This window comes from Panthera tigris, chromosome D1, assembly GCF_018350195.1.
Source record: "Panthera tigris isolate Pti1 chromosome D1, P.tigris_Pti1_mat1.1, whole genome shotgun sequence".
Lineage (NCBI taxonomy): Eukaryota > Metazoa > Chordata > Mammalia > Carnivora > Felidae > Panthera > Panthera tigris.
In genome coordinates this window covers 77,043,223-77,068,204 of record NC_056669.1, presented here as the reverse complement: position 1 = coordinate 77,068,204, position 24,982 = coordinate 77,043,223, and the positions used below count along the sequence as shown (strand labels likewise).

Sequence of the window (24,982 nt, the reverse complement as noted above, 5' to 3'; positions counted from 1 at the left end):
ATTTCTGGAAAAAAAGAAAGTTTGGGTTTGACTGGATGATGAAAACATCAGCCATGCTGATAAATCTCAACCTACACTTGGTAGTCTCTAAATTCAGCCCTCCATTAATAACACAATGATTCTACCAATCATTGGAACTATTCACTTGTCTTCAAATGATTTCCTCTCTTGCTAGTTTCTCCATACATTCTAGAAACCTGACACTTGAGTTGATTTTGTTTTAAGATTGCAGTGTACAGATAATTTTATGAGTTTGATTTGTCTTTATTTAACACTCTCGATCTATAAATACTGTTAAGCCCTACAAACTAAAACTTATATCCAAGAAACCAATTTCCACACTCTTCCTTATTTTTATTAGCACCTGGAAGAAAGCAATATGTATGAGCTGTGCACAAGGGACAACACTGTAGTAACAAAGAGTTTGATTTCACAAGCCACAGATACTGCATCTGTGGCTTATTTCATAGTAACATTGACTGGTGTTCTCAAGCAAAAAATAGGTCTCCTCTTCATATGAAATCCTTTTTTCAATAATGAGATCATTTTAAATTACACAAAAATGTTTTTTATAAAATATACCCAGTGGATGCCAAATCATTACTGCCAATATTGGGGTAACTGTCTCATGGTTTTATAAAATTCATAATCCTCATTTCTAAATGCTTAATACTGAACACCAGTTAATACCACCTGCCATATACTTAATATTGGCAATTCTACAAAAATGTATTAGGATCAAATAATGAAATACTACCTAAAAAAAATCTTGTGATACAGTTTCTCCTTTTGTATACAATTAAAAAAAACACCATTTTATTGGAACTGAAGTGTAATTTGAAGCTACGGACGCAAATAGTATATAACTGAACTGTATCTCTCACTCCATAATGTTAAAAATATGGATGAAGTACTTTTAAGAGAAAGAAGAACAGGTGTACATGTGCCATAGGCCTCCATATGAGAGAAATCATTCAATTAATTTTTTCTCACTTAGCTATCAAATCCATCACCCCTTTCTTCCTTGGTTGATCTACTTTTGGTGTTAAACTCCGTGACTAATGTTAAATTGACAATTTCTCTAAAAGAAGCTAACATTTGAGATGTTACATCACAGCAGATGAACAGCACAACCACTTCTTGTGTGTCAAAGGCATAGGGACAAGGCACTGGGCACTGTATGGAGCAATGAATGCATCAATAGGAAACAGTGTAAACCCATTAAAAGACTTGAGATGGCTTTAAACAGAGAGATCAAATTTCATAAACAACTTGTACCTAACTTATACAAAGAGCTAATGCTCAAACAGGTTTCATGACGCAAAATACACATTGTAGAAGAAAAATGATTTTTAAAAATTCAACGATTTTTTTTAGATTAAGCTCAACAAATTAATCAATATCCATTGTCTTGTGTTTGTTAACTAGTAAGAAGACACATTTACTTCTCTACAATATCTTTCATTTACTTGAAGAACTGAAGCAACCTAACAACTTAATGCTGTTTTCCAGATAACAATCCACACTTGAAATTGCCGTTACCAAAATGTCGTCTTTAAAGAACTGAGATGTTAGATTTTGCTGAAACCCAAATGTCCAGTCTCTTGAAAAATCAATTCTGCATTGACCTGGAAGGGCTATCTGGGATTCTGATGGAAGTTTACCTTATTCAGGATGATTTCAAGGACAAATCCCTGCCATGATATTTACTCAACGCATTTAATAAGTGAGTTTTCTTAAGTCGTTTAATTTGGGGGTTTCATTCACCTGGTCGAAGATGGCAGGATATAGATGGCTCAGTAGGCCCCTTCACTTCTTTTCTCCATGTCCCAACATTTTTCTTGATGGGAAGAAGTTATAAAACAACCCAATAGGAGACCATGAAAATGTGCAGATGCACTGGAACATGATGGGATAGCCCAAGTCCGGTGTTTAATTCTAAACTGCAACATCCCATGATTTTCCACTATTCTGATTTGATATGCACTCTTAACAATCATTTCTAGAACTCCAGAAAACAATATCTGCAGAGGGCTCAGGCAAGGAAGCAGACAAGTGGTATTCTTCCAACCTCACAAAGTTGGCCTCTGTAAAAGGGTACAGAAAACTCTCAGTTAAAAAAGAAGAAGGAGGAGGAGGAGGCAGGGTGAAACTGACATGTGGCTTCTGGCCTCTGGCCTGAAAATCCACAGAAAATTGTGAAGCCTAACAGGCAACCAGTGGCTTGTTCATTATGTTGATTAGACTGTTGATTTAGCCAGTTGTGTCTTGTTTTCCTGAATCAGGACTTCTTTGGCAAGTTCACTTGAATTAGCTCTCAAGTTCTCTTTTAATTTGTTAAGCTCAAAGTCATGGAGAATCTTGATAGTCATTAACTTTTCTCTCTTGATTCTCTCCAGAACATCTTTTGGAACATCAGGAATCATCCAGGCCAACAAAAATTTAACTAAAAACACAACGTGCTGGAGGAAAAATAAAAGAAAATCAAGGACATTAGAATTGTCAAATGTTCAGCAGGAAGTTCTTACAAACCGCTTTAATCATTCAATAAACTGTGCTCAACACAGAAGTATGAGGAAAAGGCAAAAGATACGGTCGTTGTCCCAGAACTTTCCCAGAAAGACAAACCTTAAGCAAATGAATATATACTAAAATGTGTAATTATAGACATTTAAGTTGATCATGGTTATTGAATATACTTTTTTCTATACTCACTCCTGAAAACCCAATACATATTTGTAAAGGAATTTTGAAAAATGGTGTAACTCACAAAGACCAAAAAAAAAAAAAAAAAAAAGGAGGAAACAGTAGGAATAGATTCCAGAGATGGAAGAAAGCTGGCGCTTAAACTTGCAATTGGTGATATGGTGGTGGTAAAAACCAAGAAGACAAAAACCAACTTTATTTTAGATCTTCAATAAATATCAGGAAAAATGGTCTTATGAACTTGGAAAGCATGCATGTGGGTGGAGTTGAAAATAAGAGGACTAGCCAAAATTTGGTATAAGGAGGAGCAGGTGAATTTTCAGGACCTCTCTCCCACCTTCATCCAGGTACTACTTCTCTCCAACCTCACCCTGGCAGCAGTTGAGTAATTTACTTTCTGTAGAAATCAAAACAGAAAGCTGTGAACTCAGGAGCACCAGAGACACCAGAGAATGGAGAAGTGGCAGCATTCTGAAAACAGGGCAACTAAGTGAAATTCAGTGAATCCTAAGATCCCTAGTCTTCTTCTGTCTTGCTCAGCTCTCGGAATACAGGTAGCCATAAAATAGCTCAACAGAAAAGAGTTCAGAGGATTTTTCTTTGGGGAGGGTAACCAGTCTGTGAAATTAGAATGGTTGATATCAAAATTTTGTAGGCTTCAAATGAAAAGGTCCCCCTCCCTAACTCGTCACCCTATAGTGAAACCCACCAAGTGACATTCTTCTTGTATGCACACAAAGCTTATAATCAGCTTTCATTTATTCACTCTTAAGTATGAGCAGGTTGGCAAGAATCACCCATTATGTAAGAAAGTCTCTAATGTAAAAGAAAAAGTTTGAAACAGACAAATGGGAACTAAGAGGCAACAGAAATAATGAAGGAACAAAAGAACAGAACAAAAAGACAAAAAATAGGAGACCAACTACTTATAGGAGAGAAATAATAAGAATTTTAAAACAGAAAGCATAACACCTGAGTAACAGAAGTTCCAGAAAGACAGAACAGAGAAAAGAAAGAAAGAATAAAAAATAATAATAATACATACAAGCAAATTTTCTCACCCTGAAGGGTAAGTATGTTTTCAGATTTATAAAGTCCAGCAAAGTGTCCAGAAAAATGAATACTGTCCAATAACAAGAAGCTGTCTTGTAATGTTTCATAGAAGAGGACTAGTGGGAGAATCCTTAAAGCTTATTGATTTAATAAAAGATCAGAAACAAAGACTGGGGAATTGGAATGCTGACATTGACGCTGACAGAAAATGGTGCAATGTCTCCAAAAATGTCAGGAATACCGGGGGTGCCTGGGTGACTCAGTTGGTTAAGCAGCCACCTCTTGGTTTCGGCTCAGTCACAATCATGGTCATGAGATAGAGCCCCACGTCAGGCTTCATGTTGTGACAGCACAGCCTGCTTGGGATTCTCTCTCTTCCTCTTTCTCTGCACCTCCCATACGTGCGTGCTCTCTCTTTCTCTTTCTCAAATAATAAATAAATCTTTTAAAAAGTGTCAGGAATACCTAAATAAAGTTGGTTGAAAATTTTTCAGGGAAATAACTTTCAGTCTTCAATTCTATACCACTTAGTCATCTGTGTGGAAAGAAAAGAAATTTTCAATATTCAAGGTCTCAAAAATTGACCACCCATAATTTTCCTCAGAAAATTACTGAAAAATGTACTTCACCTAAATACGCTAGTAAACCAAGAATGGGAGAAACATAGACTGCAGATAATGTAGCATATAGCATTCAATACAAGAGAAGGTGAAAAGAAGTCCCAGGATGATGGTGAGTCAGAGCTCACCAGATTAAAAACTGGTCATCAGAGCTGGATGATTAAAAACATTAATAAGAATAATAAATAAACAAAACTCAAAAATGAAAAAAAATCCTGGTGCAAATGACCGGACTGAATGGTGAGCTAAACTGATGATGTAAAATATGGGAATGAAACAGTGATAAAGTCATAAAGAACTGAGAGAAAGAGAAGAAAAACATGGGGGGGGGGGGGATACACATAAGACTGCTCTCTTTTTTATCATGTAGAATCTGTGTCTGCTTGCATTAGACTTGTGTATTATTAGATTTCACAGCAGAGTGAAAAAGTGCCTCACCTTTATTTCTCTCCCTTATTGGCCTTCACATCTTATGATGTAGAACACTCAATATGTAACTTACCCAAATCCCCCCTCTGTATTTGTTCTCTTTGAACGCATGCCTTATATCCATAACAAGAATGGATAATCCACAGAGGGGGAAACATAATACAGTGGACAGAGCAGATGCTTGGGAGTGATATAGCTGGCAATGAAACTCAGCTCCAATATTAGCTGATTATCTTTAAAACCACTGCTAATTCTGCTGAGTCTCAGATTTATTTCTCAAGAGTCACTAATAAAGTCTAACTTACAGGGTTATTATTATAGTGTCTGGAATCACTATATAATAGAAACTCAGTAACATCAATAAGTTCTGTGTCCTTTTATCGACCTTGAGAGAAGAGGCCACATTTTTTCTTTTTTTCTTTTATATCACCTTGATATCTTCAACAATAGTAGGTGAATAATAGGGCAACCCATTGTACTGAAAATATCCCTAAGTTGCTTTTTAGGACAACAAATACTTCCTTCAAAATAATTTCCTGAGATAATTTTTTGCTGAGCAGACACCTTTAGAAACCTGAAGGCAGAAGACAGACTAGCTGGAATGCAAGTTAAGAAAGGCTTACTTCCATAACAATGATGAAAGTCATCTTGGCAGCAAGGACGTGCCAGTACTGCATATTATGAAAATATTTCTGGTCGTGATCAGGTGGATATCTGTAATCCCTGTACCTGAAAAACAGAAGTAAATGCCAAAAAAATTAGGTATGATTTCCAATAGAGACCTAGCATAAATTCTTACTATTTCTCTTAAGAGACATTTTTAATTGACTACAAAAGTCAAGTCATAGGAAGATAACTCCTGTTATGAAATGTTTCTTTTTAGCACAGATAAAAATCATGGCCACATATTACTTGTATCTAGTTTGGTGTAGCAGAAGACACAAGTGAAGCTTCTCACCTGACTTTCAAAGTCAAATTTCTCAAAAGAGTTACCAAAATGATGCTGTCTCTGTTCCCCCTCTTCCTACTCTTTAATGCAGTTCTATGCACCACTTCCCTGAAATGCATTGTCTCCTATCCTTAAACTGAAGAAACACACTAATCCTCATCTTTTTTGATCTTTAGACGGTAGGACTTGACATTGTTGACCATTTCTATTTTTTGAAACTCTATTTTCTTTTGGCTTATTTGACACTGCATTGTTTTTGTTTTTCTTACTATTCTTCTGGACTTTTCTTAGTGCTCAACCTTGGGGGCTCATTGTTTTCTACAAAGTTGCTAGAGATTGATGTTCTTCAAAGATTTAGTCCAACTAGGAAGTGATGAAATCTAGAAAACTGACCCACATCTATGCTCTTAAACAGTATACTATGATTCCTCTATATGCAAATATAAAATATAACAATGGTTTTGTCTACTGGTCTATCAACATTTTGCTGTTTCTTTGTTGGAATCCCAGATGAAGTAGCTGGCTTAAGGTTACATTAAGTGGGGTGTGTGTGTGTGTGTGTGTGTGTGTGTATACGTATATATATGTGTATATATTATATGTATATATATATATGTATATACTATATACATATATATATGTATACGTTATATATATACACATATATATGTATATATATACATGTATACATGTACGTTATATATATACACATATATATGTATATATACATATATACATGTATACATATGTATATATATTTACATATATATACATTTATGTCATATATATTTATTATATATAATCTTTAAGTCATAGGGTAAAAAGACCCTCACAGTACATGAGACACTGAATGTGGAAATACATTCACAAATCTAATTTCATGCTTCCTACACAGAAGAAACCCTTAAAGTGGGATGGATGGCGAACTTATCATATTATTTCTCCCTTTCTCACTCTCTTTTTAAGGACACATAGTTAAATTCAAGTAGGTTAAATGCATATATAATATGATCATGTTGTATGATCTATAGATACAACATTTTGGGACCAAGATGTATTTGTTGGTCAGAAGTCTTTCCAATAAATTTAAAAAATAAGAAACAATTCAAAATTGATGTCTTTACCCATGATATTCTTTTACTTTTGGACATTCTACTTTTCCAAACCAGATTCATATGATGAGTGAATTCCAAAATTGACGCACTTTACCCAGGATTTTTATTGCCCCAAATAAATCCTTCACATTGTAAGACAGGAAGAAAATGGAGAATTTAAAAAATACATTTAAAAAGCAAAATTAAAAGCTAAGAACGTAAGAGGGAACCTGCAAGTGGTGAAGTCTCGTTTCTCCCAAGGTGCAGTGTGGTTTGGAAAATCAGCTATCAGGAATGTTGACAGGCTGTCATTGACATATCCTTTCATGGGTGCAGTGGCATCCTTTGAGTAGGCATAGTAGTAAACTAAACGGGGAATGATGTCTGAGGTAAATGCAACAATAAAAGCCTAAAGAACAAAGTAAGAGGGAGATTTTGAGCTAACAATTTCATTTTAAGAATATCTGATTTGCATATATCTCAGTTCTATATGGATACAAATGATTAAAATGCCATTACAAATCATGTTAATAAATGAGTCTTTGGCCTAAAACATGAAATAGGCCTTTTAAAGCATATGATTAGTATTCCAAGATTTCACAGCTAGAAAGTGGCTAAGGTGAAAAGTGAACCTAAATGCATCTAGCTCCAAAAACCATGCTCTTTCCACAATGCCTTGTTATTTCTTCCATTTATTTCACAGCATAGTTCTACTGTCCCTAACCAAATTCATTTGGCGGAATCAACTCTGTAAGCTAGGACAGTGTGTGTGCCTGCATCGGTGTGAGTTTGCACACGTGTGCACTATTGGTGGCTGGTGGGAAGCAAAGGAGAGATAGAAGACCATGTGATGGTAAATTGCCCAAAGTTCAGGGTAATTAATCTTAGTATTTAATTCTATAGGAATGGTATTTTCCCATTCTTACCTAAGCTCTGGAATTCCTGTTTCTTTTAGGTTAGGAAGTCCATTTAAAACCATCTGGCTCTGCCATCTACATTGTTAGTGTAGATGCTTAAAAAAACTTTAGTTAGTTAGTAAGTTAGTTAGTTAGCTAGTTACTTATGTTTATTTATTTTTGAGAGAGAGAGAGAGACAGAGAGAGAGAGAGAGAGAGAGAGAGAGAGAGAGAGAGAGAGAGAGAGACAAAGCACAAGTGGAGGGCAAAGAGAGAGGGAGACACAGAATGTGAAGCAGGCTCCAGGCTCTGAGCTGTCAGCACAGAGCCTGATGTGGGGCTCGAATTCATGAACCAAGAGATCATGACCTGAGCCCAAGTCTGTCAACTGAGCCACCCAGGTGCCCCTAAAAACTTTTAATATTACTTCTATAGCTACTGGTCCATTCAGGTTTTCTACCACTTACTGAATAAACTTTGGCAGTTTTTATTTTCTAAAAAGGTGACAATTTCAAATAGATTTTATAATTTATTTGAATAAAGGCACATATATAACCATTTCACAATTTTCTTACCTGTATAACTTTTTTCTTGTTTGAGATTGTCAGAGTTTTATATGTCTTTTCAATGAACCAGCTCTTGATTCACATAGGAATTATATTGCTTTTTTAATTTATTTTCTATTTTGATTATTTCTGATTGCATCTCTATAAACTCTTTCCTATTACTTTTTGTTGATTAGTTTTATGTTTTTCTTTAGTTTCTGAAATTATGTGCTCAGCTTATGCTTTCAAGTCTTCTTTTTTTAATAATAAAAGCATTCAGGGGTACCTGGGTGGCTCAGGCAGTTAAGTGTCTGACTCTTGACTTTGGCTCAGGTCATGGTCTCATGGTTCAAGAGACTGAGCCTGACATTGGGCTGCACACTGACAGCACAGAGTCTGCTTGGGATTCTCTCTTTCTTCCAATCTCTCTCTGCCCCTTCCCTGCTCACACACATATTCTTTCAATCTCTCTCTCTCAAAATAAACTTAAAAAAATAACAAAAGCATTTATTGCTATGAATTTTTCTGTAACTATAGTTTTAGCTAATTCCTATAGGGTTTCATTTTAATTAAGCTCTCTATAATTTGAATTTTGTTTCCATTTTATACAATAAAGTTTACTTGGGAGTGTGAATGTTAGGTAGATTTTTTAAAATTATCTTTATTATCGACTTCAATTTTTATAACATTATTATATACAAATAAGTGTTATAAAATTTCTGCTTTGGAGAATTTAGTTTCATTGTCATTTAAAAATGTTTTTAATGTTTATTTATTTTTGAGAGACAGAGTATGAGCGGGGGAAGGGCAGAGAGAGAAGGAGACAGATTATGAAGCAGGCTCCAAGCTCTGAGCTGTCAGCACAGAGCCCCATGCAGGGCTTGAACTTGCGAACCGTGAGATCATGACCTGAGCTGAAGTTGGAAACAACCGACTGGGCCACACAGGAGCCCCTCATTATCATTTTTTAATAAGTGCTCCATAAGCAAAACACATTAATGTTTTATATTCTCTATTTGTAGTATACAACTCCTTGTATAATTAAGCTTTAATTGTGTTATTCAAATCTTTTATGCCATTACATATTTTCTGTCTACTCTGTCACATGCTATGAAACTATATCATGGTATTTTAAGGACAGTGGTTTTACAATTTTCTTTGTATTTCTAACAGTTTGCATGTCATAAATTTCTCTATGTTGTTCAGTGCATAAAAGTGTAGGGATGGTTTATCATTATGGACTGTCACCATGATGAAAGCAACATAAATAAATATTGAGTTAAGCATCATTCACATCTCCCCAACCCCAAGAAAACGAAATAAAATACGAAGCCGTCCAACCAAAATGGGTCCACTTACATTAGTTGCAACAGAAAGGACAGCCATTCCATAAAGAATGTCTTGCCAAACACCTATGCTATGAGCTTTAGCAGCTACCGGTCTCCTGTACTGAGTTGTAAGTTTCCAGGCATCTACTCGGATCTCTATAATATTATTCAAGAGAGCAAGAAGAGGAGCCAAAGGAAAAGAGGCCACAAATAATGTGACAAATCCAAATTGGATAACTGTAGGGAAAAAAAAATAGTGAAGTCATTATTATGAAAGAGAAAAAGGGGAACATTCTACCCAATACCTCCAACTCCCTCCTTTTAGAGGGATCTACACCAGCAAAACCCTCCAGGCCTCTTTCCATCTGCCTACTCCTTCCTCCTCATTGGAAGCCTAGTGACTTGTTTGCTTACTAGAATAGAAAGGAGAAACTGAGCATGTACAACTCAGTTCTTTCCTGGCTGTTTCTTTTGACATCTGCTTCTCTGAAGAAAGCATCTCCTCTTGTCAGATAAGAGATTCTCTTTATTCTTTTTAAACATAGCCTTTTATTTTGGGCTATGTTTATGCCTATGCTGGCCCAGCCTTTACACTGGTATTGGCACATTAGTGGGGTAATCAAGTTTTTCTATCTTGCTAAATCTGTGAGATCAGGGATAAGGACTGATTCATTTACACGCTTCCAAGAGCCAGCATGTGTTGGGTATATAAACATACTCAACTATAATAAGCCTTATGAATGAATACATTATTTAAGGTTGGTTAAGGTCCTGATCCTCTATACTATCGTGACATCTTTCTAAATAAATTTTATTCTCTTTTCTCTTTTCTAAGTCTTAAGACTTAGCATCTATGTAAGTTAGCTTCTCTTCCTATTTTTGCTTGCTTCCAACAACAATTAAGGTACAAGAATCCATTCAACTGGCAGTTTGGGCTTCCCGTGAGTGAAAAATGTAATAAGAGAACAGGAATGGCTTTCCACTAAAGGGAAAAAAAAAAAGACTCTTCCACGAGTCCTCTATTTTTAGATGAACCCCAAGTGTTTCTGAATTTCAACTTTTCTCACAAAAAATTCTCAAAATAATCAGTCTTGCCATTTACTAAATCTACTGAACACCTCTACTGAACTAAGAGACAGAAAATTCAGAGGAAGTGTTATGTAGAAACAGCTTGAATTTTCTGGGTTCAAATCCCAGGTTTTTACCTAAAATCTTTCAGCCCATAACACAAATTATCCTATCCAAATGTCAGTATCCTCTAAAACAAAATGCAGTGAATAATGACTCCTTTGCAGAACGTTTCAAGATTAGGGATAATGTTCATTAAACAACCAGAATAAACTAACTCTTAGCTGTGTCTCAATAAATGGTAATTAATTTTCTTATGACACCTTGATTTCATTTTTTTAAAATTTCAGTGATAATCCCTAACGCATCTATGCACAAATGCATTTGATACTTACAAATTTAATTAAAAATTACAGCCTCATCACCCCTAAAGCAAGGACTGCCCAATTTTACAGTCAGCTATATGAAACAGACTTCTCTCAATTTGTCTTAAATTTACCTATTTCAACCCAGGTATCATGTGTATGTATCACAGTGGAGAATCAATAACGATTTCAGGTCATTTTTTCATTCTATCATTATGGGATTAGAGAGTAAGTGAAGAATATTATTCCACCAGAGAAGCAGAGAGGGTAACTTGAGAGGAAACACTCAGAGGTTAGAGTGGGAGAGAGCCAAAGCATAAGAGACTCTTAAAAACTGAGAACAAACTGAGGGCTGATGGGAGGTGGGAGGGAGGGGAGGGTGGGTGATGGGTATTGAGGAGGGCACCTGTTGGGATGAACACTGGGTGTTGTATGGAAACCAATTTGACAATAAACTTCATATATTTAAAAAAAAAAAAGAGGGGAAACACTCAAGTAGACTTTATAAGTAGTCCTCAGCAATCATCCTTCCTAAAATTTCACCTCAAAATCTCTTCTCCGTTCAATCCTTAGCATTTTTATGCATTCTTGTATTCAATGTGAGCTTCCCTTGCACAACTGTTTTTAGCCTGCTTCTTTTCAGCCTGAAATAAAGAACTTACCTAAATGTATGTCAGACTCTGGAAACATCTTTCAACTTATTCTCTCTCTGGGCTGTCGGTGTGGCAAACAGGACAGCCATGCAAGCTAATCTGAGATAGGAATTTAAAAAAATTTTTTTTTAACGTTTATTTATTTTTGAGACAGAGAGAGACAGAGCATGAACGGGGGAGGGTCAGAGAGAGCGGGAGACACAGAATCGGAAGCAGGCTCCAGGCTCCGAGCCATCAGCCCAGAGCCCGATGTGGGGCTCGAACTCACGGACTGCGAGATCGTGACCTGAGCCGAAGTCGGCCACTCAACCGACTGAGCCACCCAGGCGCCCCTGAGATAGGAATTTAAAAGTAATCCATACTTTATGTGGTTCAACAATCTTAATGTTCAATTGATAGGAAAAACATCTCTACCATTGGTGTTTTGAAATTAAACTTCATTCTGCATTCTATTTGGTAAGGATATAAATACTGAACCAATCTTTTCCATATCCATCCATGTGTCTTTTAACCTACCATCCAATAATTTATTGGACACCTACCATGTGCAAGGCAGGAAGAAATATAAAGAGTTGGAAAAACACTTACTCTACTCAACCTGACTCTATGTTCCAAGACAGTGGTTAAAAATTACCTGTTTCTAAGTACTCATAGAACAGCCCAAGAGATCCAAAAGTTTCAAGGTCATGATCCTGCTCCCATCGACTGTATAGCTTTTCAGAATTGGTCCGAGCTTTTCGACGTCTCCACCAATTCAGAACCATACTGTTGGAAGTGATAAAAGTAAATACATGATTAGAATTTAAAAGTAAGGGGTCAGAGAATAAGGGGGTTAGATCTAGAAATTGGCAGTAAGACAGGGTAGGTAACTTAAGATCACAGAGCAAGGTGAGATGACTATAGCTAAAGTTGAAATAAAAATCTAGAGTTCTTTTCATAACACATGCTGTGGTCAAAGTTCTTTATTGGGGTGATAAAGAAAATAAGACAACCCTGACTCTCCCCTATGAAAATATATTTACTCAGAGACAGTTCTGTTAAAGAGCATGTGGACAAGAGGGTCACCATAGCACCTTTTTTTTTCTATTTAATTTATTAACCTTTATGTTGTCATGAAGAATGCTCAAGGAAATGAGAAATTGGTTACAAGAGAAAATATATGACAAAGGAAACAAAGAGGCTTATCTAATATGTGAAAATAAATGCAATAATCCCAAACAAAATATTGCCTAACTAAATTCCATATTATTTACAAAATAATATATTATGATGTTAGATTACTTTAAGGAACAAAAGGGCTTTTTTATTAGAAAATCAATCAATGTAATAAGTCACATTAGCAGATTTAAGTAGAAAAGATAAAATCACATTGACAAATGCAGAAAAATTCATTTGATACATTTCAAGCACCTATTAAAACCTCTATATGACATAAAAGTAGGAAAAGAAGGAAATTACTTCAATTGGATCAAAAGCATCTACCAAAATCCTGCGATGAACATCATCCTGAATAAGGGAAAGTCACAGCAAAGGAAACAACTAACAAACCAAAAGACAACCTACTGAATAGGAGAGGATATGCATATGGCTTCTCTGATAAAGGGATAAAGATACGACAATATCTTTTTTATTTTTAAATGAGGTGTAAGGTCTACATTGTTCCAGCAGCTTCTTCAATGAACTGCTTTTGCACCTTTGTCCAAAATTAAATGGCTACATTTGCATGGATTTATTTCTGCAATCTCTACTCAGTTCCACTGATCCATACATGCATTCCTTCACCAATCTCACCATCTTGATTAATATAGTTTCATAATAAGCCTTAAAATCGAGTGGTGCAATTCTTCCAACTTTATTTTTTATCAGAATTGTTTGGCCTGTTTTAGTTCCTTTGCCCTCTATATCAATTTTAGAATCTGCTTGTCTATAACTATAGAAATTCTGCTGATATTCTGATTGGAATAACAAATCTATATATCAATTTGGGGATAACTGGCGTCATTACTAATTTGAGTCTTCCAATCTGTGAGCACATTTCTCCCCAAATAATTTTTTTTCCACCAGGATCTGTAGTTTTCAGCATATAAATCCCATATATTTTAAAAATTTGTACCAGTTATTTCATTTTATTTTGGTGCTTACTCTTTCCGTACTGATCAATGATTTTTGCTTCCCATACTTTGATTTTGTGCTCTTTTCTTGCTCAACTACACCTTTCAGTAGTTCTTCCATTGAGGGTCTATAAATGTAAATTCTTGTTTTGATGTCTAAAAGTGTCTTTATTTCACCTGAACTTTATAAAACAGTTAAACTGGTTCTAGAAATCTAAGGTGTGCATTAATTTTACTCCAAATCTTGAAACGACTCTACCGTCCTCTGTATCCAGTGCTATGAGTAAAAAATCTGTTGTCAGTGTAGATGATACTCTTTTTTCTTCTGGAAGATTTTAAGATTGTTTACCTCTCATGTTCTGGAGTTTCACCATAGCATATCTGGGTGTGAATTTAATTTTATTTATCTTACTTCATACTCCGAATTTGTTTTCATTTCTGAAACTCATGTTTTCCTTCAGTTTTGGAAAATTATCAGCAATTACCTAGTCAAAGAATTTTTCCCTCCCACCATTTACCCATTCTCTTTTTTCTGGAACTACTACTAAGTTGATGTGGAAGCCTCCTAATATAGTCTCCTGTCACTTTATTTTTTTAATCTCATTGCCACTCTATTGCCATTTGTATAACGTGGGAGTGTCTCAGTACTATTTTCCAATTCATTAATTCACTCTTCAATTGTGTCCAGTCTGCAATTGATGTCACCTATTGTACTCTTTATTTAAAGTACAATTTTTTTTCATTTATGTATAATTGATTCTTTTTACTGTCAATTTATTCTTATTTCATTTATATGTTTTTATTTAAATTCTTTCCTGATCCTTCTAAATGACAGTATCACTTCCTTTTATGCTTTTAGGCTTTGCCAGAAGCTTCTAGCTAGAGTAAGTTCACTTTCTAAAACTTGATTTTGTTAGCAGTCTCTGTAGCATTAAATTTTATCATAAGTTATGGAATTTTGGTTTCTGTAGGTTTAATTTTACTTGTTTATTTTTTCTTTTACTTCCTTGTGTGTCTGTCTCCTTTCCTCTCTATTTATTCTCCTCTTGTGTTTGGTTTAGGGGTTATCCCCATTCTGCCCTCCAGATCTCAGTTTACAGCTAGGACTTAAAAGAGCAGCTTAAAGTTATTTCCCTGGGGCAATTGGGATGCAGTGCATCAAATACTGTTTGAAAAGATAAGTCTATGTTCTTCCTTTGTCAGCACATGAAATAGAACCCCAGGAGTGCTACAGAACTGTAGGGAGAAGTAGGAGCAGAAGGGGAGGGTGTTTTCAACTTTTTCATATAAGAAGTGAGAATAAACCCAATCCCTAACATCAAGTACAGTTACACTGGCCAAGCCCTAGTCCTAAGTGGGGCACTTTAGTCCACTTGACACTATAGGTGTTAACCTTGGCACTGTCATTTCCTAACTGGGAGACCTGCAAGATTACAGGCTTATGTTTCTTTCTCTTTTTATCCATGGAAATTTTCAACTTATATTTGAGATCAACTGTCATTCTGGTTTTCTCTTTTGATAATGTATTCATTATTGCTATGCTTTTGGACCAGGGAGCAATTCCTTCATATACTAAAACTTCATTCATGACCAATTTTTGTGCCTAAGTGTGTCCATGTCACAAAGTTTATTTATTTATTTTGGGGGGGAGGGAGGGAAAAGAGAGAGGGAAAGAGAGAGAGCCCGACATAAGGCTTGAACTCATGAACCATGAAATCATGACCCGAGCAAAAATCAAGAGTGGGACACTTAACTGACTGAGCCACTCAGGTGCCCCTCACATGGATATTTTTAACAGAGTTCAACATTTAGTAATCTTGAGAAATAATATGTGACATATAGAATAATATACAGAGGATACAATATTTAGATTTCCCAATGGAATCTCCACAGGAGAGAGGGATAATACCTTTCCCTCCACTTCACTCAAGCAATAAAAATCCATATTTAAAAGCCTGTGTTACCTAAATGCATTACTATTGATTAAAAGTGGGTTTTCGTTGTTGTTGTTGTTGACTTAAGCATTTGTTAACAAAGATACCATGATAATCAAAGAATTCCATCTTCTTCCAGAAGAAAGCTCTTATGGTTATTTAGGAAAAACTTGTAAGTCATACATACGGATAAATGGCTTCTTTAATGTTTCCAAAGATCTGTTTCCCAGTCATTATGATGGTCAACTGGGTCGTCAATTCTATTAGACAGCCTCCAGGATCACACTAGTCAGAGGCAAGAAGAAAAAAGAGTGAATGATGAAAGATAGACTTTGGCAAAAAAAAAAAAAAAAAAAAAAAATCTCAAACCAAAAGACTACAACCTAAAGATTTTAATGGGAATGGATATTAAAGGGGTATAAAGAGATATTTAGCTCAACAGTTTCAAGCATGTTCATTAACCAGTTATGAGATAGCTGCATTAGATTCAGATTTCTGGTCTTACTCTTAGAAGATTCTTTATATATTTATATCTGAATCTTTATATTTGGATTGGGGCTGGAAGTTGTTATTTTCTCCACATGATTTACATACACAACCATGTATGGAAACCACCTACTGGTCTAACTCTGTAACCCATGGTGGAGCCATTTCTGCTATACTTGTGGAACACTGTCATTCATCCTTTGCAGGAAATCTTCAGGAATATAAAACATACTTATCCCATTTTATAGCTCATATTTACTACTAAACAATAGGTACAATATCACTTCTTGCCCAAAAGGAATTGGAAAGTCTATCAGATGACAGGATTGTGAGACCAATACTTTCTGTGGAGAGAGTTGGTGTCTTAGACTTCTCTTCAATCCTGATAAAATCTGAGTTAGTGCTGGACACACAAAAAGTATGTAGTTAATTATTGAGTTACTAAAGCCACAAACCTCTCAAGAGAATTCCTACCTCTTCACTTCTCCACACATTAAACAAATATGTGTATTTTCCGGGATAGCCCACGAACTTCCCTTTAAAGAAAGCTACGTAGAAGCAGGACGAGTAAAAATTTACAAACTGAAACAGGAACATTTTCAAGGTAAGACTGCTCTCATATTCCTGGTAAGTTCGAGGAATTTCTGTTAAGAAATAAAACACCAAGGTTAAATTATGTGCCTTCCTGTTTCTCTTTAAATTCTGTATTCCCTGGTTCAAGTCATATTATTAGTCACCTTATTCAGAGAACCTGTTGAAATGTGACCCACTCTTCATTCTAACAGACCAATATCAAGATTTGTGCTCGGCTTTCTTTTTTTTTTTTAATTTTTTTTTTAACACTTATTTATTTTTGAGGCAGAGAGAGACAGAGCATGAACAGGGGAGGGTCAGAGAGAGAGGGAGACACAGAATCTGAAGTAGGCTCCAGGCTTCGAGCTGTCAGCACAGAGCCCGACACAGGGCTCGAACTCATGGACCGTGAGATCATGACCTGGGCCGAAGTTGGACACTTAACCGACTGAGCCACCCAGGCACCCCTTGTGTTCAGCTTTCTATCAGAGACTTTGTATTAATCTAATCACTGGAGAAGCCTAGGAAGCAGTCATTACTTTATTTAGATGGGTAAAATACTTGCCTGGAATCACACAGTCAGCATATGGCATTTAAACCCTTATCAGAACGGCGAGCATAAGCCCCCTTATATATCATATATCCTGAATTCCAAAGATATATAAATATAAAATTCCCTTCACACCACAGAGAAGCATCAGTAGGTGTAAAAGAGTCAGGGAGCATGTTTTTCTGAGCTGATTATCTCCCAACAGGATGAGCTGTTCCAGCCAAATTGGTGACAGCTTCAATAATACTGAAATAGTAACACATATTATTCTAAAGACACAGATAATTCCTCTGCACTGCTAAAAAATCTCTAATATGAACACAAGTAATTTTTCTCACTGAAAACTGATTTTTTAGATGCTTTGTTTTTAAGTGCTATCTGCTAGATATTTTGTTGTTGTTATTAGCAGAAAAAAAGCAGTAAAATTGAGAAAGAACTACAAATTTGAGGATAGCATTTAATTAAAGTTGCTTCCTAGTGCGTACTCCGGTGCTCGGTGAATACTGTGCTCTTTCTGGTTATTGCTGCGCACAGTGATGGTGTCCTGACTTAGAGGAGGGAGCTGAGTGCACAGGGGAAAAGCTGAGGTCTGGAGAGGGATCTCCGATCTCATTTCCAACTTGCTGGGGGGCAAGACCAGAAACAACTGTGCTCTGTACTCCTCTTCTGGACTAAATCTCCATTTCACCTGTGACGCCTTTACCATCCCTCACGGTTGTGGGAGAACTTTTAATCATTTAAAAGGAGAATAATCCAGGATCTAAGACACGGCAACTGAAAAGAAAAGCACTACGTGTAAGATTTACTCAGGAAAAGCCAACTGTTCTGTTTTTCCTACAATGGTTTTCAAAATCAAATACCTTCTAAAAACCATACACAGGAAATAAAAATTACCTGTGTCTTGAGGAAAGTGAGGATTTTACTTAAAATTCAACTAGCCCCCTCAAGGGAGGATTAAGACAAAAATACTCAAAAAAGATCTACAGAGTCCTAATTCTTCTGTCTAGTTCTTTTTCTCGCTTTCACTACATTGGGGCCTAAATAGACTGTTGGGGGTTCTGAGTACCAGCCTATGCATCTACCTGTAGAACAAAATTGCTTTAGAACTTTAAAAACTGCCTTAAATATGAACACCCCAGGGGATGATCCACAGTGGATATATACCACTGGCGGGAATGCTTTTTCAGTGTTACACAGATGATCTGGCCAGCTTACCCATTTTTGTAATCCACGCAGATATCTTTTCATAAAAGAAATTCAAGATCAAGATGACGATAAAGTTTAAGCAGGATCCACTGAGTGATGTAGTTATCTGGGGAGTGAGGAAACTTTTGACATGCTTAAAGGATGCTTCGCTTTCCATAAAGCTAGCAAATGTAGCAAAGACTGACAGGCGGTACACAATCACAGCTACCATACAGGCAATGACAAGAGCCATCTGGAAATGGGAAAGAAGGAATCGGTCACTGGGTCTCTGCATCTCTGCAATGTGTACACATCTGAAACATAACTAGTCTCTTCATCTCGTCATGTTAAGGTTAGTGCCTCTGACATGGAAAGCAGACCAAGCCAGGCTCTCTCACGACAGGTGGCAGTAAAAGAACACTGCCAAGGAGAAAGGGCTGGAGATAAGACAGGACCTACAGTAGCAGCAGTTGGGGGAGCCTAAAACAGAAAAGTAGCCATTGCTCATCTTTTAGGCCCATCCTCTACCAAGCACTAGAAAACTATCCGGAAGACAAAATCCTGCCCACGGCCTTACTTATTCTTAAATGATTCTTGAGTTAAAAATGTCTTGTTTTGTTTTGTTTTTGCTTTTTTTTTTTAAAGATTATAAGAAAAAACAAAGATGCCAGGGACTATTTGTACAAGGCTCACAAAGCCTAAAATACATCTGGCCCCTTGACAGAAAACATTTGCCAACCTCTGCTCCAAACAGGTGGTGTGAAAACCATGTGCTTTCCCAAGAAGAACACAGTTACAGATTCTATTTCATTACCCCTCAGAGTGTTGCCATCAGTGGTCTGATATGCCTGGTCATTGAGATATTTGTATAGATTCTGCATAAGTTTTAAACACTTCCCATATTGGAAAAACAGAAAGATGTAGGGATGCCTTTATCTCAATGATCGGAAAATTTGATTTTGAAAATTGAGGGACTGAATCAAGTTGAATGAGTACTAGAAATAAAGGTTAGAACAATCTTTCTGAGACCATATTCTATATTATTTCTTAAGTAGTGCCCTGAATTGATTATTGCCCCCTCCATTTACTCTATCATTTCTCCTCAGTGACTGTTATATCATCTAAGAAAACATACATTTAAAACAGAAAAATCAATTCCTTTAACTAGAAATGTTAAAATATTATGGGATAATATTCACTGGTAAGGTTAAACTATAGTCTACAGCTTCTAATTATTTATATTTCAACGATGCTAAACTCTCAGGGGGTAACATTGCTTCTTTTCCTAAAGTTAAAGGCCAACTGTAAGAGGGCACAGATTTGGAAAGTGGAGGGCAGGAAATAAATTGTGGTGATGGAGGAATGAATCTATTAGTTCAAAAGCATGGAGAAAACCTGACTCCCTCACAATGGGATATACTAATTAAATTTTTCAAACAGAAGTAATACTTTCTTCTATTTATTTCAGCAGGAAAATAAATTTCAATAGTATATGCTTTTTGTTTGCATTTTGTGTAGCTATTTTAAGTGGAGATAAAGATAAATTAATGATTAAAACCAAAACACTAACCAAAGAGTCTGCAGACTATAAGTTTGTTATACTGTTGAGGTTTCAAGTTATCACCTAATTAATGAAGTGCTAGGAGAGGGGGAAGGACAGTTTCTGAGATGAAGCCTCGCTGTCTCCCCCCAGCTCTTTTCCCAAGGTTCAATTATTCCCAGGGTTCAATTATGGCACCTCCACATAGATCACACTTTATTTTATATAGAAGCTGTATTCGAGATAAAAGGACTGGGGACGGGGAGGAAGGAGAGGGACTCAAGAGTCACTGCAGATGAAACTGCTAGAATAATCTTCCTACGACTGCATGTCAATGACATGAGAGCAGTTGTAAAAGAATGCTCACCCATAACGTCACCGTAGCTCCTGATAAAAAATACCATGGAAGGCGACTATATAGAGGCATGTAAGGTTCCATCTCCTGTAATTTAGAAGAAATCACAGCAACATCAAAATCTACCCACAAAGTTGGGACTCCAAAAAGCAGTCAAAACCACAAAATCCAGTGAAAGTAGAAACCTCCCCCAGAGAATCCGCTACAGCTCATGGGAAGCTACATTCTAGCATTGGTTCCTTCCCTTTAAGTAGAAGCCTTCTACTACTCTTAGTTGACAGATTTTATATATAATATGAGCCACAATGGATACACACTATTTCCTCAGTGTTGAAATGGAGTGATATTCAGGCCTGACAAGTCTGAGGGCTGCTGTTTAATTTGAAATGCTTTAATGATATTACAGTTTTATTCTAACTGAATTCAATCAAACTGCATCGCTCCCTAATTGCTATGTATGATATTAAACAGGGTGCCTTCTTTACACTTAACAGGATTCTGTTTTTCCACACAGTTCACGGGCCCAGTCTTTTCTACGTTCATGTTTTTAAGTTATTAATGGAAGATATTAATTATATCAGCTGAAAATTCTCTCCTATATCAAGAGGTAGTTAGATCTTATCCAAAAAAAATACTGCCATGTAGTAAAAGAATAGCTGTCAGCAGAAATCTAAATTTTGTAATCCTATCTAAAGGATAGGATTTTTAGATCTTGAGGATTTTTAGGGAAGACTGAATGCAAACATAACTCAACAGGCAAAATAGCCCTCCAAGTGCTCTACTGAAACCCCGGATTGTGTGCATGTGTGCATGTAGATGACTATGTACATGTGTGTGCATGTGTGTCCAATACGTTTGCGTCTGTGTATGCATATTTGTTTGTGCCCATGTGTGTGTCCATGCATACAAATATGTGTTCCCAGTACAGACTCAAATGTGAGGGTTCTGGTTGTACTTAACCACTGAAGCACTGCAAGTGAGTAAAAAATCCCTTGGTTTCAAAACCATTAAAGTGGGTGATTCACAGTGGATCAATCCACACTGTTTTTCAGCTGGTTTCAAATGTAAATAAACATTCAGTACATATTGTTTTTATGTCAGTAATTTTAGGTCTGCTTTTAGTTTTTTTACACCATGAAATAGGAACAGATACACTTCATGTCATTAGGACAATGTCTCTTTTAATATATTTTCTTAATGTCATACAGCCATCCAAGTTGTTAATGTATTTTCTGAGGTGTTTTTCCCCTTTGCTCAATTACCGAATTTTTTGCAATGTCTCAATAAAAGTTAATAAGTGTTTTGTGAATGCCTAAACTGTGAAAATAATTTTGAGTATTATACCACAAGAATAGTGTCCTGAACAAAGTAGGAAAATCTACTTTTCTGGTTGTGTTAGAGACATATTCTATTCACCTTTAACAGCATCAAGCAATGCAGTGATTATAGATTATGGAAGGGTAGGGACGCTAAGAATATGCAGCCAGGAGTCTGGTCTTTGAAGGCAAAATACCTTCTATTTTCCCATTAAAAAAAAAAAAAAAAAGAATTACCAAGAAGTCAAATTACTCAGTCAGCAACATACAGGTGATTTGCCAGTTAAGGATCCCCAAATCTAGACTTTACTGCCCAAACACTACTGCAATGATCTTCCCATTATGATAAACTGAAAAGGACTAGATGAATACAATGTGGTCTAATAAAACAATCACTCATAAGTCCACTATCTTATTACAATACTATTTAAATTTTTGCATATTAACTTAGTATCATATCCATGTGTATATATATACCATATATATATATACACATATACATATATACATGTATATGTACACATATATATACACACACACATATATATATATATATATATATATATATATATATATATGCCCACACAGCAGACACATTATTTTCCATTTTCCTTTTACATCATTTATTACAAACCCATGCTATTTCATGACACGATGGCTCGTATTTGCTGCAAAATAATCTAGTTGCAGGGAGGAGCAAGTGTAAACAAATCAAGATTGTCCGTGAATTAATATGAATTGAAGCTGGGTGATGGGTCCATCCTGGGGTTCATTACGCTTGTCTATCTACCTTTTTTTTTTTGTATATATTTGAAATACATATTAGAAACAACTAAAGAAGTTTATAAGATTTATATGTTGGAGAATATTTTAAAGGCAAATTAAAATATGCGTAATTATTTGGGAGGTATGTCAATTGAGATATGCTGCCCATTTCAGTTTCCTAATCTACCTTAGTTACTGCATTTATTTTCCTGTGTTTACACATAGCTTCAAATTCAGGTCTCAGCTGAAGCTGCTGCTGTTCCTCTTCAAAGTCCACCAGGTCCCACTCATATTCCATTCTGGCTTGTCGCTGTTTCCAAAACTCCAAAAACAATGTGACTGTAGGCAAAGAAATGTATAAGAACAAATATAATCAAGAGATAGGGAAATCAAGTGAATAAAAAAAAGAACCCGGTGCTTTTCTCTACTTTAAAAAACCATTTTGGTTGAATGATGGCTCTCTGTCACTACTCTAATGACAAAATTATAGAATTACAAATGTTGTCTTAATACTATGTAGAAACACTGAAACAACTCCTATATAAAAATTCAAGTTAATTTCTTAGCAATCCCTGCAAGGAAGAAAAAAATTCAGGCACATTACTCTCTCTTCATTCAGATAATCTGAAAGAATGTTTAAACTTAACCTTTTATTAACACCTAGACTTTGTTTGCAAGCTTTTTACTGAAATCATCAATGTACATATGTATGTATAATTTTAATAAACTTTCAATTGAACCATAACATATTTACAGAAAAGTACATAAAACACAACTGTACAATTTAAAGAATTTTCACAAAATAAACACTCTCGTGGAATCAGCAACTGTATCAAAAGGTAGAACATGACCAGCACCCCAGAAACACTCCCTTATGACTCTTCTAAGACGTAAGTGTAATATCCTGGCTTCTAATATTATAGGATAGTTTGGCCTGTCTTTGAACTTTACGTAAATCATGTCATACACCATACACAGGTAGTTTTTGTGTTAGGTTTTGTTTTGGTTCAACTTTGCTTGTAAACTCAACCTATATTGCTGTGTGCAGCAAAAGTTCACTTATTTTCATTGCTACATAGTATTGCATTATGTGATAAATCACAATTTTGTTTATTATTGGGTTCATGGACATTTGTGCTACTGCCAGGTTTTTTGCCATTATAGCATTGCTGTGAATATTCTTGCACGTGTCTTTTGGTGGGTATATATCTAAGAATGGAATACTAACACAATATTAACTTATAATTTTATCACCTGTGAAAAATTCAAATTTTAATGTTTTATCTGACTCACTCTCTACCTTTTAAATAATTATAAGGAATTATGAATTCTATCTGTACATTTTTACAGTCTTAATTATACCCTTCCTTAAGTATCCTTATAGTCATCTAACTGATCTCTCTGATTCCAATATCCCTTTTTTTCAATATAAATATATCCCCTGACTACTAAAGAGTTTTATTTGTTTATTTGCTTATGTGTACATTTGTTTATGTATTTTTCCTCATTTTTTTAAAAAGTTATTTTATCATAAGAACACTTAACCTGCTTAACAAATTTTAAGTCTACAATACCTTTATGTTGACTATAGGCACAATGTCATACAGCAGATTTCTAGGGCTTTTTTATCTTACTTAACAGAGACTATATGTCCATTGATTAGTTACTCCCCTTTTCCCTCACCTCTCTTAACTTCCAACAACCTCCATTCCACTCTCTAATTCCATAAATTTGATTATTTTAGATATTTCATGTAAATGGGATCATTAAGGATTTCTCTGTCTGTGACTGGCATGTTACACTGACCATAATGTCTTTAAGGTTCATCCATGTTGTCACATATTGCAGAATTCCCTTCTTTTCAAGGGTGAATTATATATCATATGTATATATCAACAGTGTGTGTGTGTGTGTCTGTTTCTGTATGTGTGTGTGTGTGTGTATGGTGTACATATATACCACAGTTTCTTTGTCTATCCATCAATGGACAATTAGGTAGTTTCTACATCTTGCTTATTATGGCTAGTGCTGCAATAAACATAGGAGTGCCAACATCTCAAGATCCTGATTTCAAAGATGTGGAATAAATACTCATAAAGTGATATTGCTGGATCATATAGTTCTATTTTTAGTTTTTTTGAGGAATTTCCATACTGTTTTCCAGCTGCACCATTTAGCATTCCCACTAACAATGTACAAAAATTCATTAGAATTCTCCACATCCTCACCAGCTCTTGTCTTTTGTTGTTTTGGTATTAGCCATCCTGACAGGTGCAAGATGATATCTCATTGTGGTTTTGATTTACATTTCCCTGGTAACTAGTTACACTAAGAATATTTTTCATATACCTGTTGGCCATTTATATATATTCTTTGGAGAATGTCTATTTGTCCATTTTTTAATAAGGTTATTAGGGTTTTCTTTTTGTTTTGTTTTTTGTTTTTTTTTTGTTGTTGTTGT

General features: G+C 35.6%; 1 protein-coding gene across 2 annotated transcripts in view; it reads right to left on the bottom strand.

Annotated features, from left to right (window-relative positions):
- Window positions 1–333: 333 nt before the first annotated feature.
- ANO5 (anoctamin 5) overlaps window positions 334–24,982 on the bottom strand; it is an 89,720-nt gene continuing 65,071 nt past the window's right edge. For both annotated transcript variants that reach the window (XM_042959067.1, XM_042959068.1), the window contains exons 12-21: window positions 22,709–22,860; window positions 20,453–20,527; window positions 18,576–18,798; window positions 16,712–16,881; window positions 15,939–16,036; window positions 12,341–12,471; window positions 9,652–9,857; window positions 7,082–7,260; window positions 5,432–5,537; window positions 334–2,462 (exon numbers count right to left, since the gene is read on the bottom strand). In XM_042959067.1, the coding sequence (XP_042815001.1) occupies window positions 2,241–2,462; window positions 5,432–5,537; window positions 7,082–7,260; window positions 9,652–9,857; window positions 12,341–12,471; window positions 15,939–16,036; window positions 16,712–16,881; window positions 18,576–18,798; window positions 20,453–20,527; window positions 22,709–22,860 (1,562 nt within the window). In that variant the 3' untranslated portion in view covers window positions 334–2,240. The remainder of the gene's footprint in view (window positions 2,463–5,431; window positions 5,538–7,081; window positions 7,261–9,651; window positions 9,858–12,340; window positions 12,472–15,938; window positions 16,037–16,711; window positions 16,882–18,575; window positions 18,799–20,452; window positions 20,528–22,708; window positions 22,861–24,982) is intronic.